The 18,568-nt window shown below is 37.4% G+C and overlaps 1 protein-coding gene across 21 annotated transcripts in view; it reads left to right on the top strand.

Moving 5' to 3' along the window:
• Positions 1-18,568, top strand: part of DTNB (dystrobrevin beta) — a 212,898-nt gene that overhangs the window by 29,111 nt on the left and 165,219 nt on the right. For all 21 annotated transcript variants that reach the window (XM_019450241.2, XM_019450108.2, XM_019450168.2 and 18 more), the window contains exons 4-5: positions 795-880; positions 12,685-12,839. In XM_019450241.2, the coding sequence (XP_019305786.2) occupies positions 795-880; positions 12,685-12,839 (241 nt within the window). The remainder of the gene's footprint in view (positions 1-794; positions 881-12,684; positions 12,840-18,568) is intronic.

Genomic DNA, 18,568 nt, shown 5'->3' on the forward strand with positions numbered 1-18,568 from the left:
ATGACTTTAAAAACCTGCTAGTGAGGTTTTCATCTGCTGTGAAACCAGGGAATAGTTGGATGGAGGGAGCAGCGGACAGGTTGGGTCAGAGGGGCTTGCGGACACTGTCTTGTCTCTGCAGGTGGTGTGTGGCATTATTTTAGATAATTCATGTATGTTTGACATTTCATCCCCAGTTACTAAAAAAGAATTAATATTACTATCCCTTCCCCTTCAGTTTTCTCACAGTGGTGGTATGGGAAGATCTGAGACAGATACGATCAAGCTTCTTAGAATAAACACATTGTAACGTAAGGTTGTCGTAGTAAGAACAAAGATGAATGTACTATAAAACCTTTATAGCCGTGTGCACCCTGTGGGTTTACTATATAACAATAAACTGTTGTTATCGTGCTAGAAGGGACACATTTCTGAATTATTCAGACCAGGTGGTGCCTCAGTTTTGAATACTAAAAACAACTCAATTGTGGATTCAATGGGCTGAATTGATAGGAAATTTATTTCTGGTTCATCCATTTGGCCTCTGTCTACATAGCCAGTAGAAAATTCTTTACAGAATGTTTATAAAGCTCATTTCCAAATAATTCAGGTTAGTTTTAGCACTCTTTACCTAACATGCATGAGGCCTTAATTCTACAAAGGAAAAACAATCCAAGGTTTCTAAAAATTCAAGGTAATAATTGTAGAATATAATGGTAGGGGTGAATGTACTGGTTGCTTGATATTTAGTGATACATTTGATTAATGCTTTTGTGGTCCAGATAGCAATTGTTCTAATATAATTTATTTTGCAGTGAGGGCCGAGGCAAGTTGACCGTATTTTCAGTTAAAGCTATGTTAGCAACAATGTGTGGTGGAAAAATGCTGGACAAATTGAGATGTAAGTACTTTCATATTATTTGAAAGATTTTATTTTCAAATTAGAACCTTTAAACAGTTTTAAATGAATGTTGTCAGAATTTTGGATGATGCTGTAATGAACTTTTTTGTGTTTTTACTAGATCATTCCCTTTGTAACAACTGGAAACTGGCTCAGAATATGTCAGTTATGCCACCTACTGTTGAGATGGACAAATTAGTTGAATTAATTTGTTTAGTTTTTTGTTTTTGTTTTTGTTTTTTTTTTAGAATAAAGTAACAAAACTGAAGAGATTCAGAACAGGAACATGGACCTTAAAAAAGTCTTTTAAAAATGTTTCCTATATTATTAAAAATTTTGCTTGCAGATGATTATGCTGATTGCTTTTAGTTAGAAAAGAAATTTGATTATTTTTACCAGGTTTGGTTAAGATTAGCCCTTTAAAAAATAACCTTATTCTTCATCAGAGGGTATTTGCTATGATTAAGCTTTTCCTTAGTACCTTAGAGTACAGCTCAGTTATTTAGAAATTTATAGTTTTTGTTTTGTTTTTTTTTTTTTTTTTTTTAGTTATTGTTCCTAAGTCTTTTCTTACTGTTGGCCATTTTGTCATTTTACTGTTCCCTAAGTATACTGTAGGATTAAGTGACATCAAAGGAAGTGACATGCACAGTAATTTAATTTTGCTGCTTATGGTTTTCACTTATTCATTCATTAGATAGTTACTAACTGCCTGAGATATGCCAAACATCGTGCTAAGTGCTTTACATATATTTTCTCACTGAATGTTTAAAATTTCTTTGAGCAGCAGGTGGTATTTTCTCCATTTTACAGACAAGTTAACTAAGGGGGTAAAGCTGGGATTTCAACTCAGGCTGCTGAGCTTCTAGCCCTGCTCTAAGCTACTTTGTTGTCCTCCATATACTAATGCTGTGATGGGCGATGCACATACGATGCAGTACAAGGAGCAAAGTGCCATACTACACGTAAGGAGCTCTGGCAGGTTTCAGGGAGGTGAGATTGAAGCTGTGGGTTTTGATGAAGTGTTGAGATACCCTGTGAATTGCTTTGTTGAAGAAACTGCGTCATTTGTCCAGTAGCATTTCTCATGGACTGGATTTTGATGATTGCATCCCTATGATGTTCCTTTGCGTCCTACATTTTTTGTTTTAATTAAAAGCTATAAATGCTTGGTTGGATTTGAACACAAGCTTTTGGGCAAGGTGACTTGATAGGTACCTCTGTCTTCTGTGCTTTTTCTTACATGTTACCATGGCATTGAAAGTTGGAAAGCTGGATGGCTCACTAGATATAGATATCAATATTCTAAAGAAAGGTCTTACGTAGTATGTTTGGTCAGCTGTTAACGTGGTTTATCTTCATTTCAAAATCAGCGGCAATGTAAACCAAAATTTCAGTAGTAAAACTTCTAGTTTCATTAAAGACTCTTCTATGTATTTTTCACATGGTATCTCAAAATATTACTATTTGGGGCTGAAATTTCTTCATATTTTTTAATTCTAGCATGGTGTTTTTCTGAGATAATACAATACGGATGAGATTATATTTCATTCAAACATAAAGGAAAAGAAAGTTGGAATTTTATCTTTCTCTTATTTTTTAAAGTTTATTTATATATTTTGAGAGAGAGAGAGAGAGCATGAGCAAGGGAGGGGCAGAGAGGGAGGGAGAGAGAGGATCCCAAGCAGGCTCCATGCTGTCAGTGCGGAGCCCAACTTGGGGCTGGAACTCACAAACTGTGAGATCATGACCTGAGCCAAAATCAAGAGTCAGACGCTTACCTGATTGAGCCACCCAGGAGCCCGAGGAATTTTATGTCTTTTTTAATGACGATGATACCAGGTAAAGAATATACATTGCCGTCTTTATTAGTACTGGAGAAAGTGACTGAAAATAGAAAATACATGATATAACTGCAGATTGTAGATGACTCTGGAGTCTTTCAGTTTCTGTGGTTAAATCAGCTATATTTACATAGAACTGGAACGTGGCACATAGTAAATGCCAAAATTTTGCCAAATATCAGTTGTTGCTGGAGTACTAAAATTACTGCAATTCCCTGTTGTAACTGCTAGTGAAAAAGTGCAAATTTTAGTATGATGTGAGATGTGGAAGGGATCCAGGTAATGGCAGGTTTTTCATTTGTTTTTAGGTGGCTTTCAAATTTCTTTTCTTTTTTTTTTTTTTAATTTTTTTTTAACATTTATTTATTTTTGAGACAGAGAGAGACAGAGCATGAACGGGGGAGGGTCAGAGAGAGGGAGACACAGAATCGGAAACAGGCTCCAGGCTCTGAGCTGTCAGCACAGAGCCCGACGCGGGGCTCGAACTCACGGACCGCGAGATCGTGACCTGAGCCGAAGTCGGCCGCTCAACCGACTGAGCCACCCAGGAGCCCCTAGCTTTCAAATTTCTTAGAGGAACACAAGTGATCACTATTCACACGGCACAAAAGTACACATGCTCAGGCCAATGTGACTTGTCACTGTATTCAGAATGCCAGATCATTGCACATCAGATATGGATTGATGAGATACCAGCCCATGCTAGGTCACTAATTACCATATTTGTGTTATGCAGATAGGTCTAAAGTATGGCTTTCTAATCTTCATGTTCAAAATTATAGTTTCTTTACCATCTGTAGTTCTGTTTCATTATTTTTATTGCACTATAATTATCTTCGCTTGAAAATGAGATGTTTAACATAAGTAAAACATTTCAGGTATTGAAGTCTGTCTCCACTTCTTAATTTTAATCATTCAGAGTGGAAACCACATTTATGTGGTCTGTCACTCTTGTTTTAAACAGAGCTCACTGGTTATAATTTACATATTTTTCATAACTCGGAGATGTCATCGTCTGATGCATTTGGGGCTAATTGTGAGGCTCTGGGTTGTTTATCCCTTCTGATGTTTTCAGACAACTTTGCTTTCTCAAGTTCTTGAAAACAACAAAAGCAACAACAAAGCAACAACTTTGTTGTTGTTGGTGGTGGTGGTGGGTGTGTGTGTCCCTTTTATCACTGGTAAATGTGTTAGGATTATCAGAGTACCAGTCTCTAGAAATCTTTCTTTGCTTCCAATTTACTTAAAAAAAATTTTTTTTAATGTTTATTTATTTTTGGGAGAGACAGAGTGTGAGCGGGGAAGGGGCAGAGAAAGAGGGAGACACAGAATCCCAAGCCAGCTCCAGGCTCTGAGCTGGCAGCACAGAGCCCAATGCGGGGCTCAAACTCACAAACTGTGAGATCATGACCTGAGCTGAAGTTGGAAGCTTAACCGACTGAGCCACCCAGGTGCCCTGCTTCTGATTTACTTTTAATATGGAGAAAACATAAGCAAACTTCTGAGCGTTCTATTTAAGGTATGAATGTAAGTGATGACTCCTGTATTATGAGAGAAGTACTGGAGCTTTTGTAGTGTGATTGGCAGTTTGTCTGCTGTGAGAATCCTTTTCTCCTTGGTTTTCCAAGTCTCAGCTATGTCCTGCTTCGTTGAGAAGGCTGAATAACAGCTTAGGTAAAAGCGAGCGATAACACTATATTGTAATTTCCAATGATATTTGACTGTTCACTTTCCTTCTGTTTGTTCCGTCGACTTTGTTCTCAGTTTCTCCATCTTCCTCCCATTAACTGCACTTTCTGTTTGTTACCTCTGTTAATGTTCCTTTTATTTATTTATTTTAAATGTTTATTATTTATTTTGAGAGAGAGAGCACATAGGAGCGCACGTAAGAGGTGGGAGGGGCAGAGAGAGAGAATCCCAAGCAGGCTCTGCACTGTCCGCGCAGAGCCCTACGTGTGGCTTGATCTCACAAACCTTGAGATCATTACCTGAGCCAGAATCCCAGAGTTGGACGTTTAACCGACTGAGCCACCCAGGTGCCCCATGTTAATGTTCTTTTTAAATTCAGTTTTCTAATTTATGGAATACACCTTAGTGTTTCTACTTTTCTTCCTTTTATTTTGATCTTTCTGCTTTTTCCCTTTTGTTTTAGATTTTTTTTTCCTATAATTTTCTCTCCCCCCTTTTTTGTTTGATATATTTTTTGTTTTTTTATTTTAGTTTCAAGATAGCATTTAGAACAACTTAAACAATACTTGTACTTTTAGCTTGAAACATTTCTTGATTGGTTTTTTCAGATCTCTCTTAAGAGAGTTTCTGTCTCCAGGTAATGTTCATTTATAGAAATAGTTCACTGTTATGGCCATTAGGGACTGTATCCTAGATTCACAGTTAACTGGGATCACATTCTAAATACCAGTGATTTATAATCAGAATACAGACTTTAATTATAAGCCTGATCAAAACTTAGTAATGTCAGAAACCCTAAAAATAACTCAGAGAACAAAACTTACAGACTGTAAAGCCTATTATTTATGAAATCATACTTGTCATTTAATTTATGGGATTTATTTACTTTGTCTAATTCTGCTGTTTGTTTTCTAGGAAATTTAGTCTCTTATTCAGACCTCATCTGTCTTGCATTAAAAGATAGGAGCAGATAATTTAGGGCTCCTGGGTGGCTCAGTCAGTGGAAGGTCCGACCCTGGATATTAGCTCAGGTCATGATCTCATGGTTTGGGAGCCTGTGTTGAGCTCTGTGCTGACAGTGTGGAACCTGCTTGGATTGTCTCTTTCCCTCTCTCTCTGCTCCTCCCCCACTCATGCTTTCTCTCTCTCTCTCAAAATAAATAAACATTAAAAAAAGGATAGGAGCAGATGATTCATGTAATTTCTATTTAAATCCTTTAAAAACCTGGCACTCCCATTTTGAATGACAGCCTAACAGAATGTATCAGGGAGGCTGTGAAAATATCCACATCCATTGACTCAGTCTGTTTCTTGAGTTTACCCTGAGGAATTAGTCAAGAGTGTGCCCTAAGTTTTATGTATATTTGTTATGACATTTTTTTATAATATGTGAAAGTTTGAAACAGTTTTAGTGTCCAAAGCACAGAACCCAGTTACAGTCTGGGCTACTTACATGATTGAATATAATGTCCTCAAATATGTGTTTCAGACCAAAATGCATAAATGTAATATAGTTTTAGGCAAAAATTTATTACGCACATAGAAAAAGAAATAATATGCCAAAATGATAACAGGCATTTTTTCTGTGTTATAGCATAAAAATGCTTTTGTAATAAGAATAATTTATATTACTTTTGGTTTTGCGTGTTTCTGATATACCGCACTTTGAGTAGTCAGAGAAAAGATGGCCTGAGTGCTGATTATGCCCAGAACTGGCAGTTCTCACCGACATTTCAATTGCTTGCTTCCTTCATATTTTACTAACAGCCTGTAGAGGGGCCATCCTTTGCAGTTCTAATGAAACAGATTCACTTGTTTAAAATTTAGCTTCCTCTGCAATAGTCTTTTAACTGCCTGTCACTGCATAGTTATCCTGGCTGGTTTCTATTAACCATCCTTTCTCATCATTAGATGGAAATGACGGTTTAATTTGAATGAATGATGCCCACATTTGCATTTCTCATATAACCAAAATGTTCTAGAACTGGAAGCAAGTAAGAGATAAGTCCTAAATCAATGTTTTGTCAAAAGGGAGGCCTAGAGGGGTGCCTGGGTGGCTCAGTTGGTTGAGCGTCCAACTTTGGCTCAGGTCATAATCTCGCGGCTCTGTGAGAGTTTGAGCCCTGCGTCGGGCTCTGTGCTGACAGCTCAGAGCCTGGAGCCTGCTTCTTCTTCTGTGTCTCCCTCTCTGTCTACCCCTAACCCACTTGCATTCTGTCTCCGTCTCTCTCAAAAATAAATAAACATTAAAAAATTTTTTTTTCTTTTTAAAAAGGGAGGCCTAGAGACTTGTCTGAGGTAGTTCCTGGCTGAGTCAGCACTAGAGGTCCAAGGCATTCAGACTCCATCCTCTAGCCTCACTTTGACTTAATGAATGCTGTAGGACTGTTCATGAGTTTGGGAATAAAATATTCATTTGGATTTGGTTACATACAGGTATTTATAAATATACAGATGTGTATACATGTTTTTGTGGGTTAGGTTACTCAATTGGTAGAAAGATGACAGGCGGTGAGAGTCATTTGCCAGGAAAAGCTAACATATGAAAGAAAATGGCATTCTGTTTATAGACTTGACTCTTTATTGTAAACAACCCTATCATCTTGCAGAAGTGTATGATTGGTTATATGGGGAGAAAAAGAGTGGATAGATGCAATGAGTAAAGCCAGGGTCGTTATCACCAGAATAAAAGGTTGAAACAGATGTGATGATGGTAGAATAGTAGAATTATTTTGCCATTACACAAAAGACAGAATTTTTTTTTAAGTTTATTTATTTATTTTTCAGAGAGCGTGCACGCGTGAGAGAGAGCATGGAAGGGGCAAAGAGAGAGGGAGAGTGAGAGAATCCTAAGCAGGTCCTGCGCGATCAGTCCGGAGCCTGATGTGGGGTTCAGACTCATCAACTGTGAGATCATGACCTGAGCTGAAATCAGGAGTCAGCTATTTAACTGACTGAGCCACTCAGGCACCCCCAGAATATTTTTTAAAGTGTGTATACATATACATTTAGGGACTTGATTGTGGGTTTTTCACAAGGGAGAAAGCCTACATTTTAATCTGGAAACATCTAATGGGGAATTAGCATAGCTTTTTTCAGAGGTATATAAATAGAAAAAGAATTACTGGGGAAATTAACCAGTGTTCTGGGAAGTAATTTAGTCCCTTAATGCTGAAGGGTTGAGGGCTTTAATTAGAGGACTAGTTTAATTTTTTATTAAATTTTATTGTCTCTTCTTTTTTTTAACGTTTATTTATTTATTTTGAGAGAGAGAGGGAGAGAGAGCATTCCTGAGCATGCAAGTTGGGGAGGGGCAGAGAGAGGGAATCCCAAACAGGCTCTGTGCTTATAGCACAGAGCCCAGTGTGGGACTTGATGTCACCAATGATGGGATCATGATGTGAGCCAAAATCGAAATCAGACCCTCAACTGACTAAGCCACCCAGGCGCCCCTCTCTTACTTACTACTTTGGTGAGATCTTTGTATTTGTATATAGTAAATCACAGTAACTTCACTCATTGTTATGCTTCATTTAAGATTAAAAAAAATTTTCGGTACTTTTTTACTGTTTTTCTTACAGATCAAAGAAGCCTAATCTTTAAAAAAAAATACTTTGTAAACCAATAACTCAAGCAATAATAAATTAACTTCACTGTGCCTTCAATTTGGGGGTCTGGCAGTATTTCTCTTATTAAATCAAACAAAGAAACATGTTCTGGTTCTCTTATAATTGTAACATGGCCCTATTAAGTGATAATTTCTTTTTTAGTGAATTTTTAAAAAAATTACTCTGAACATATTATAGGACATAGTAACAAAGTATAATAGAAAATAATACTTTTTTGAGGGTAAGGTTGGTCATTTTATTGTCAGTTATTTCCTTTGTTACTCTGAATGAGTTAGGTATAGATGTGTCAGTGCAAGTATATACACAGATGTTTTTGTAACTGTGAAGCTGTAGATATGTGTATTTATGTGCTGGGCAGCTAAAGTTTCTGGTCTTGGATATTTCCACCATTTAGTTAGCGGGTAGAACTTAATAACTTGCTAATTTATCAGTTATTGAATACCTTGAGTGGCAACAGAAAACTTAACCAACAGCGGCTTCAACACATGGGGATGTATTTTTCTCATGTAAAATTAAGTCCAAAGGCAGGTAGGTCAAAGTTGGTACCGTGAGTTAAGGATGTCATCAAAGACTCAGGTCCCATCCTCTCGTCCTGCTCTGCCATATGGCTTTCCTCCTCACGTTCATAACGTGACCGCTGCATGCCAGGCCTCACGTTCTCATTCGAAGCAGAGAGAAGAAAGAAGTGCCTCTCTCAGGAAAGCAGAAGCCTTCCCAGAAATCCACTTTAGAGTTACCTTGTGCAAGAGAGACTGGGAAGTTGTTTTTCAAGTGGAGCACATTGCCATTCTCATCACCGTCAGGGTTCAGTTGGGGAGCAGGCAGGGGAAGGTAGATACTGAGTAGTAGGCACGTTGCCACATCCCATATCGACCCTTTGTTTTCGTTCAGATTTAATGAATGATTATTTTCCTCATAAGACTAGCACCCAGCTATTTAAAAATGAAGTTAGGGGTGCCTGGGTGGCTCAGTTGGTTGGGCGTCTGACTTCAGCTCAGGTCATGATCTTGCGGTCCATGAGTTTGAGCCCGGCGTCGGGCTCTGTGCTGACAGCTCAGGGTCTGGAGCCAGCTTCGGATTCTGTGTCTCCCTCTGTCTCTGTCCCTCCCCTGCTTGTGCTCTGTCTCTCTCTCGTGCTCTCTCTCTCTCAAAAATAAATAAACATGAAAAAAAAATCTTTAAAAAAATAAAATAAATACATAATAAATAAATAAAAATGAAGTTACTATGGTCTCCCCTCCTTCAAAGGGCATCAGTTTTTCACATAATTGGCAACATCTTCAAAGCTCTGTATCTGCAGTCCTGAGCTGTGGCCCAGTACTCTGGTTCTAACTACCTGCAGGATGGTTCTGCATGGACATTTGCTGATTGGTTCAAATACACTTATGTGCAAAGATAAATATTTGTATCTTCAGGGGTTTTTTTGGTTTTGTTTTGTTTTTTAGTCAGGGTTGTCATTTTCCCAAACTGGAAACTTAGAATAATAACCCTAACTTCTTAAATTCCTTTATTCCCTAATCCAGTTTGCCATCAGCAGGCGTTTCCTGCATTGAAATGTCTTGGAGGTGACCCCCCCCCTCCCCCAACCTTACTGTCACTACTGAAGTTCACACACTCGCTACCTCATTTGTGCCTCCTCCACAAGGTTTTGTAGCTGATTTCCCCAGTCCTGTTCTTCCTTTTTTATCCATTCTGTTGGTCACTAACAGTCTCATTTTACAGAAACTTAGCTTTCTAAATATCTTTTCCCTTCGTAAGAGTTTTTAAACCAAATTCAAAGTGATTTCCTCTTTCAAAGTTTTCTTTCATGCCAGATACGTTTCTTATTCTGTCTTTATTTCCCTTTATTTCTCAATCTAAATTGTCTCTCACTGAAGAATGTAGTACACTGTTTCAGTACACTGTTTCCTGCTTTACCCCCCCCCCCAAAAAAAAAAAAGATAACAAATTCCTGCCATAGACACTTGCCTCCTCTTCTCTGGTTGTGTCCCCCAGCCCCCACCTCCAACCTCTTTTGACCTCATCATTCTATACCTTTCAAGGCCTAGCTTCTAATTCCTTTCTTTTAGAACTTCCCTGACAGTTACTGCCTATGTGTTTTGTAACTATTCTAAACTACATTTTGAAGAAGTGTGGTGTGATGGAGTCAGGGAAGTATAACTTTAAAGTGTAACTTTAAATCTTGACTTAGCTACTTACCAACTTCTTAACCCTAAGCAACTTAACCTTTCTAAGCTAGTTTCCTTATCTATAAAATTTAAATAATTATGTGTACACACATACACCTTTTTGTGAGAGTAAAATGAGGTATTGTTTAGTAATGTATAAGGCACTTAGTATTAGGGATTGTTGCTTGAAAACAAAAACCCAGGACAATAGTGTCTTAAACAAAGCTGAAGTTTATTTTTTTCTTACATAAAAGAAGTCCAGGGTTAGGTAGTCCAAGGCTGATGTGGTATTTCATCTGGGACCCAGGCTTTCTCTACCTTTGTTTTCTACCATTCGAGTGCATGACTTCTGTAACAAAATCACAATTACCACATAGTCCAAGGTGGCTGTTGGAGCTCCAGCCATCATAACTACATTTCAGATAGCAAAAGGAGGAAGAGGATAAGGAAAGAAGGGCCTGATTTCCAGCTTAGTCAGCTTTCTTTTACCAACCTTCCTGGAAGTCCCTCATAACCCTTCTGCTTATAGTCTCACTGGCTACCAGTTAGTCACATGACCATGACTTGCTAAAAGGAGGCTATAAGTTTTAATCTCTTAGTTGGGTGCATTGCTGTACAAAATAAAATTAGTGTTCTATTACTAGTAGAAACGAGGATAATTAATTTTGGGTGGCTACAGGCAGCCTCAGCCATGGTTACAACCTGTTGTGGTGCTTGACAAATAGGCTTAACAGGCATCTTTATGTCTCTGTTCTTTCTGTTCCACTTAGTGTCAATTTAACACTTAATTCTTCTTTGCTTCATATGTATCTTTTTTTTTTTTTCAGCTACACTGAAAGTTTCTTGGGGGATAAAGACCCCCATCATACTTCTTTGTTGTGTTTCATGACACCTAGCAGAATGCTTGGCACTTGGACCACATAGAAGGAACTTAATATTTGTTTGTTAATTAATTGATTTTATCTTCCACTAGGATTGTAGTTCTTTTAGCCTCTCATTGAATCTCCCCACCCGCCATGAGTATTTAATACTTTTTCTCCAGCTACAAACTAACAGCTATTTAGAGAGCATATATTGTAGATTTTCATTCCTTTGATACTTTCTTGTTTTTTAATGTTAATGTTTTTTTTTCTTTTCTTTTCTTTTTTTTTTTAATTTTTTTTTAACATTTATTTATTTTTGAGACAGAGAGAGACAGAGCATGAATGGGGGAGGGGCAGAGAGAGAGGGAGACACAGAACCGGAAGCAGGCTCCAGGCTCTGAGCCATCAGCCCAGAGCCCGACGCGGGGCTCGAACTCACGGACCGTGAGATCGTGACCTGAGCTGAAGTCGCACGCTTAACCAACTGAGCCACCCAGGCACCCCTAATGTTAATGTTTTTTAAAAGTTACTCTGTGGAGTTGATAATTTAACATTTTATCTTTCTTTAGTTAATATATTTCAAATGTATTTTTTTTTCTACACCTAGTGCTTCAGGATAAATACCTCGAATTAAACCTAAAGAATAATGCATATATAACATATATCAATTACATATATATCTGTTCTATACTTATTAATTATGTATAGAATCTGACTTTTTAAAATGCCACACTTGGCAGGGCCTCAGGAAACGATTTTTCTGTGCATGTTTAACTCACCCATTTGTTTATAAGGAAGCTCAATACTTTGAAAAAAAGCTTAGGTCACATTTCTCTGACACATTGATTTTGGGCTGTTGGTGATTTTTCTTTTTCTCCCCGACTATGAATGAGAAGAGAGGAAGAACTAACTGGAGAGAAAAGACTCTCTCTAAGAAGATAAAGAAATAGTATTACTAGAAATTTCTTTCCCATCTGCTTGAGTCAGACTTTATGGTAAAAATAAGATCTTATAGTATCAAAGTATCTTGGGGTAGAAGAATTTATAGGAGTTCTTTTTATTCTACTTTGGAACTCACTGAATGGAATATTTTAAACATGTTTTATGCTTCCTTCAAATTTATTCCTTCACAGGAATACATTACATTAGTAGCATATGAATATATAAATATAATACAGTTTCATACCCCCAAATCAATATGCTAATATATTCATAAACCCAAGCATGCATATGTCTTATATAAACACATACATAAATGCTAAGAGATAAAGGTATGTTGCTACAAATTCTTCTTGGAACAAAGTTTGTTATAAATAAAATAAGTTATATATCATTCAGTTATGTACACTCAAAAAGAGGAGGTAGGTAGACATACATGAATCGTTATTGGGTTTAATATTTAGGTAGATATTAAGTGGGTGGGAGAGAGGGCTGGGCAGTAAAGGAACTATACAATGTTAATAAGAAGGAGAACACATATTAACTAAAAATCATAATAGCTTTATGGTACTTTTTAATGGTACTTTTGACCAGTATACAAATAACATAGAGTCATTTATAAAAAGTTTATATTTCTTTCTAGTTTGACTTTATTTGGTTTTGTTCTCATAGATGTTTTCTCCCAGATGTCAGATTCCAATGGCTTAATGATATTTAGCAAGTTTGACCAGTTTCTGAAGGAAGTTCTGAAGCTCCCAACAGCTGTCTTTGAAGGGCCATCTTTTGGTTACACAGAGCACTCAGTCCGCACCTGTTTTCCACAGCAGGTAAGGACAGTTTTGTAGAATCTAGGACTAGAAGAGCACTCATCCATCCCTCTGCCCTTTATTAGATTTCACCAGATTGCTTCTAGTCTAGGGACATAAAGCCTTGGGTAGAGGAGGGAAAAGAGCTTTAAGTGGGAGGGGTGTGAAAAAGAGGGCAGACAAAAAATTCACCTACGAATTCTGGTTTGGGGGAGAGGGGAGTCTTTTCTGGAAAATGGTAACATATGTAAAATTTTAAATTACCAACATTTTAAAGAAAAATGTTGAAGATGAAGTGTTTATATTATTGCTACTGGACATATATTACTTGCCTGAATGAGTTCTTTCAACTGTGAAATAGAAGAATTTTGGCGTAAAACTCTATACAATACTGGGCCATTGTTTTCTCAGCACCAAAGGCAAGGAATGCTACACGGCTCTCAGCTGCCAGCTCAAAATCTCTCGAGGGTACGCTCTCGTTTTCATGTGAAGAAACGATAGACTAGGTTTCCTCTTTATTTGTGAGTGTCCTTGTGTGATCCTGCCCTAGAGATTGTATGTGTGGATTCCTGAGATCTTAACTGAGTCTCAGGGGTCTCAGAGCAGAGTGGATGCTGGCAGTAGCTCCATTTGTGCAGGTAGACATGAGATAAAAGGAGCTTCATGCTAAGCTTAGAAAGTTCTGGAAAGGGGGGAATTACTGAAAAATCTGTGTTAAAACTAATGAGTAAAAGATTAATGGAAGTAGGATATTGACATTGTCTGAAAGTATCTCCTCATAAGGTATTTATTTTTTATTTAAAAGTTTTATTTATTTGAGAGAGAGAGAGAGTGTGCATGCATGTGTGCTCAAGCAGGAGAGGGGCAGAGAGAAGGATCCCAAGCAGGCTCTGTGCTGTCAGTGCAGAACCCGACGTGGGGCTCAATCCCATGAACTGCAAGATCATGGCCTGAGCCGAAATTAAGGATTGGATGCTCAACTGACTGAGCCCCACCATAAGATGTTTATTAATTATGAAAGGAAATGTAGTAACATTAGAAAGTTACCATGTTACAATAGAGAAACCTGTCAGATTGACATTAACGGAGGGATCAAAGTCCCTATCACCGGCGAAGGGACAGACTGATATCCTTGCCTCCTGAGCGGATGCACCAAGATGTACCCAGTATTGCTGTTGTGGTACTTGGGCCAGAAAAGCACAGCCTGAGTCTCCTCTTCCTTTTTTTTTTTTCCCCCATTTTTTTATGTTTGGTTTTATTTTTTACAGTTTTATTGAGATGTAATTCACATATAACATTGTAAAAGCTTAAGGTGTACAACATAATGATTTGAGATTTGTATATCTTGCAAAACAGTTATCACAATAAGTTTATTAACATCTGGCCTGAGTCTCATCTTGAGGAACCATCTGACAAACCCAACTGAAGATAGTTCTACAAAATAACTGGCCTATACACTTTAAGAATGTCCATGTCATGAAAGACAAAAAAAACAAACAAAAAAAACCCCAAAAAAACCCAAAAACCTGTTCCAGGTTACAGGAATCTAAAGAGATAAGAAAAACCCAATGCAGTTTATGATCCAGGGTTTCCTTTTTGTTATAAAGGACATTGTTGGGACAATTGAAAAAATCTGAATACGTTTTGTAGACTAGATAGTAGTATTTTGTTATTAAATGTTAATTTCCCGATTTTGATATTTGTATTAAATTATGTGAGAAAATAACCTTGTTTTTAAGAAATACAGGTATTTAATTTAAGGGTAAAGGGGCATCTCTTCTGCAGTGTTAACATTTGAGAAATCTTGGTAAATGAGGAATTTTTTTGTAATCTTATGATCTTTCTAGAAGTCTGAAATTATTTAAAAATAAAAAGTTAACACATAAAAACAACAAATCTAAAAGTTTGAGGACTGAAAGAACATCATAAACCAGATCCTCCTGATCTGTGATACTTGGATTCACAAAAGAAGCAAAAACAAACACATACATACCTTTTTTTTCTTTTACATTTAAAGTTAAGAATTCATATTTATTTGAACTCAGACTTTCAAAAACTATTTTGTAATTTGTTTAGAGATTACTCATTAGCTTTAGCACCGAAAGTGGCACCCATAATACTGGTGAGTTATTTTTAGTAAGTTCTGAGGAGATGTTCTTCCAAATTTGTACATACTTTGGCTTATTGTTTTTGTGGAAATTTGCCTGTATGCATACTTTATCTCTTTCTCAGTATAAATGACAATATCAGCTTTTAGCATAGTAAAAATAGCTCTGTGCTTCATTTTATTCTAGTATAGTTTGCATTTTCCCCATAGATATGCATTTCTAAATGAGATGAGGCTTTCCATACATATCCTGGTACAGGAATGTCCTTCAGGTATTAAAATGCCCTGAAGCGATGTGAGGATGAGTGTGATAAAGAAACTACAAACATTTTCCATTGATTTTAATTTATTTTTTAAGTAGGCTTCACGTCCATTGTGGAGCCCACTGTGGGGCTTGAACTCACAGCTGTGAGAACTGAGTTGAGATCAAGAGCCAGATGTTGAACTGACTGAGCTACACAGGGGCCCCAGACAGTTTTCACTTAGAATTCCTCTCGGTGCTACTGCTTTAGTAGTACCATTACATTAAACGGTTGCCCCCACAATACTCTGGGGTAATCATATCTGATGTACATGTGGCTTTTCACACAAGATACTTCCTGGAGGTCAGGCTAAAACTTGATCAAGTCCTGGAATGCTACTGTTAAGTAAAGTGTGTCAGAATGAATGGGGAAGGGAATTTATACAAAGAAGTGTCTGTGAAGAGTAACATCTGACCAGTGGATGACAGTTATGTGGGGTTTTAAACCTAAAGTAACCTTTGATCTGATTGTAACATGAGGACTATAATGAGAATCTAGTACTGGAACGACAGTTTAAAATGTTGAAGAATATACAGAAATTTCCAGCTGTTAATCCTAGGAGTGCTATCTAGGATTCTCCAGATCACCTTATGCCTTTATTGTGAGGCTTTTGAACTTACAGCTTGGCTGTTGCTTCTTATCTGCCTCTGATTCCTATAAAAAACTCAGTCTGTGCTTTGGTATGTGCCAAATTTGAAAAAGTCAGAGCAGCATCTCAGGCTGGAGGAAACTTGAGCTTTCTGTGGTCTGTAAAGATGGCCCAAAAAAGGACCCTCAAAAGAAAAAGAAACTACTGATAGAATGACCAAAAATATGAGACTTTGGACAGAGGTTCATGCAGCAAGAGTTAAATCCAATGAGTTTTGGGTTTCTTTTTGAAAATGGGCTTTTCCCGTATGGTTTATTTTCCTACCTATGTGTTTTTTAACACGAGTTAACTTATCCACCATCAGATAGCGAGAGAACAGGGTCAGTGTAAAGTGGAAATTGCTCTGTTGATTCACATGCAGTTTTCCCAGCATATTAATGTTCTGGGCTGAGCAAAAAAGTGATCACAATGAAAGAATGTAGGACTGTTTTAAGAAAGAAGTGGAAAACCTGCAGAAGTACCTTTCTCTGGTGAAAGAAGCGGCTGGTTTGCAGGATTCATGAACTGCTTCACTTTCTGTAGTATTATGGGGTGAAACTGTGGATGCACAAGAAAGACGTGTGAAGATATTGTTTTTAGGACCCCTCACACCTGTGCTACAAAAATTGATTGATGGAGTTAGCTATTCCCTGGAGCCCGTATTTAGTTTTGATAAAATTGATCTGTGTTACAAGTTGTATGCCCTTATTATAAAGAAGGGAAAAAATGACTCAGGACTTAGGACTGAAAGGTATCATCTGATAGTGACCTTGTTGGCAGTGCCTTTGAGAGATTTAATTGTGCTATTAGTGTTGCTATTGTTTTGTTCTCTGTTTACAAGGTGGCATCTGTTTTTAGGTTTGTGCCAACCCTGTTTTTTCTCATATACCTTATTTTTAAATCCACTGCTTTGCAGTATGCAGCTTTTCAGTGATGTCTGTGTTGCATTACAGGAGAAATTCTTGAATTTTTCAAATGATGTGAAGAGAATTACGTGTTTCTTTATTTTAATATAGCTTGAATTCTTTTTTAAAAAACAATTTTGCCTGCTTTTCACAAACAGACCCCAAAAAAGATGTTGGACTTAACATAGTTTTAAAAACACAACAAATATTAAAGGCATTTATAAGCTAATTCAGCAGAACACATCCACTGGAATAGCTAAAATTCAGACTGACAACTAATGTTGGTGAAGATTTGGAGTGACTAGAAAGAACTCTCATATGAGCCACTTTGGAAGATGCTCTGGTGGTTTCCTATAAACCTCAATATCAAAGATTCTTTTATCAGCTTCATAAGCATCTGAGGTGTCCGTAATAAACCACTGGAGTGAAGTTAATTCAAGAAATAGTATGCCTGAAATTTGCTTCAAAATATTCCAGACTGAAGGAATGGTGAAAACATAAATTAAAATTAGTCATTATTGAGAATTGTTGAAGCTGGGTAACAAGCATATTATACTATTCTCTCTACTTTGGTATATTGTAAAATTTTTAGAAAAAAATCTAGCTGTTTATTTGTGCTAATGATTATTGTCTGTATAAAGCACAGTGTTAACATAGCACCTCAAGGCTAATATTTTGGTGGGTAGACCAGGTGTATTGATTTTTCAGTGTTTGTAAACAAACTGACTTTAGAGACTTAAAAGTTATTAAAAAACAAGCAGTGAATATGTTAAATCTCTCCCCAATTTTTCTAAACTTCAGAGTTTAAGGATGAGTTCTGTTTCTCCTTAAAAAGATGATTGCTATTTGTTGTGCTATTTATTTTTTAGGTTCATATTGACTTTAGTTTGAAGTGTTCAGGTGTTCAGTCCACCCTGCAGAGGATCTTAAACTTGATGTCCGTCTTTATGGAAGACTGAATGAGTAGGGGAGAGAGGGAGATGGGAAGGGAGCGGTGCTCTTTCATTGGGTGTTGCGGGACTCTCCGTGATTCACGAGGAGGTGGGCAGTGGGTAGAGATGGGATTACATTATCACCAGTGGATTTTTCAGAACAGCAACAGTATTTCTTGTGCCTGGAGATGTCCTCTGGCTATACTTTGATCCGCATATCCTCTTCTGCTACATGCCAAAATGACTTTTCTCCCCACTCCATCTTTGAAGTGAGACATTTTCTGGATGTTCTGACTTTGTTTTCCTGGACGTTGTATAAAGTTTGGTAAGAATTACCTGGTACGTGTATATGTGTATTTCATAGGAATTCCAATTAAGCAGATTTTACAATCTCCATCAGCAGTCCCTCATTACCAAGATAATCTAGTTGGGTAATTACCATGTTTCATTGATTTGAAGACACTCTTTCACACCTTACCATCTCTGATATCCAGGTACCTCATACAGACAATAATATCTTACAATTGCACTTGGCCAGTAGTTATGATGGGTTGTCTTTTCTTGCACATGTGTGAACTTGGTCAGAGCTGTTCCTGTTGTCACTTCAGCTGAATTATGTCCACATTTGGTCCTGCGTATGCTGTCATTTCAAATGATATTAGCTCTCACTGAAATGCCAATAACCCCTGACCTTCTTTCTCTCCAACAGAAGCCCTCATATTTCATATCCCAGATAAAATAGCCCTTCTTCTTTGATGCTCTGAATCTTTCACTGTAGGATTAATTGTTCCTCTTCTGCATTCCCATGGCGTGTTATATCTAGTTCACTTATGCCCTGAAGGGATACACCTTGATCTCCTTCAACTTTATATCCCC

This window comes from Panthera pardus, unplaced genomic scaffold (assembly GCF_024362965.1).
Source record: "Panthera pardus isolate Hobbes unplaced genomic scaffold, ASM2436296v1 HiC_scaffold_26, whole genome shotgun sequence".
NCBI classification, from domain to species: Eukaryota; Metazoa; Chordata; class Mammalia; order Carnivora; family Felidae; genus Panthera; species Panthera pardus.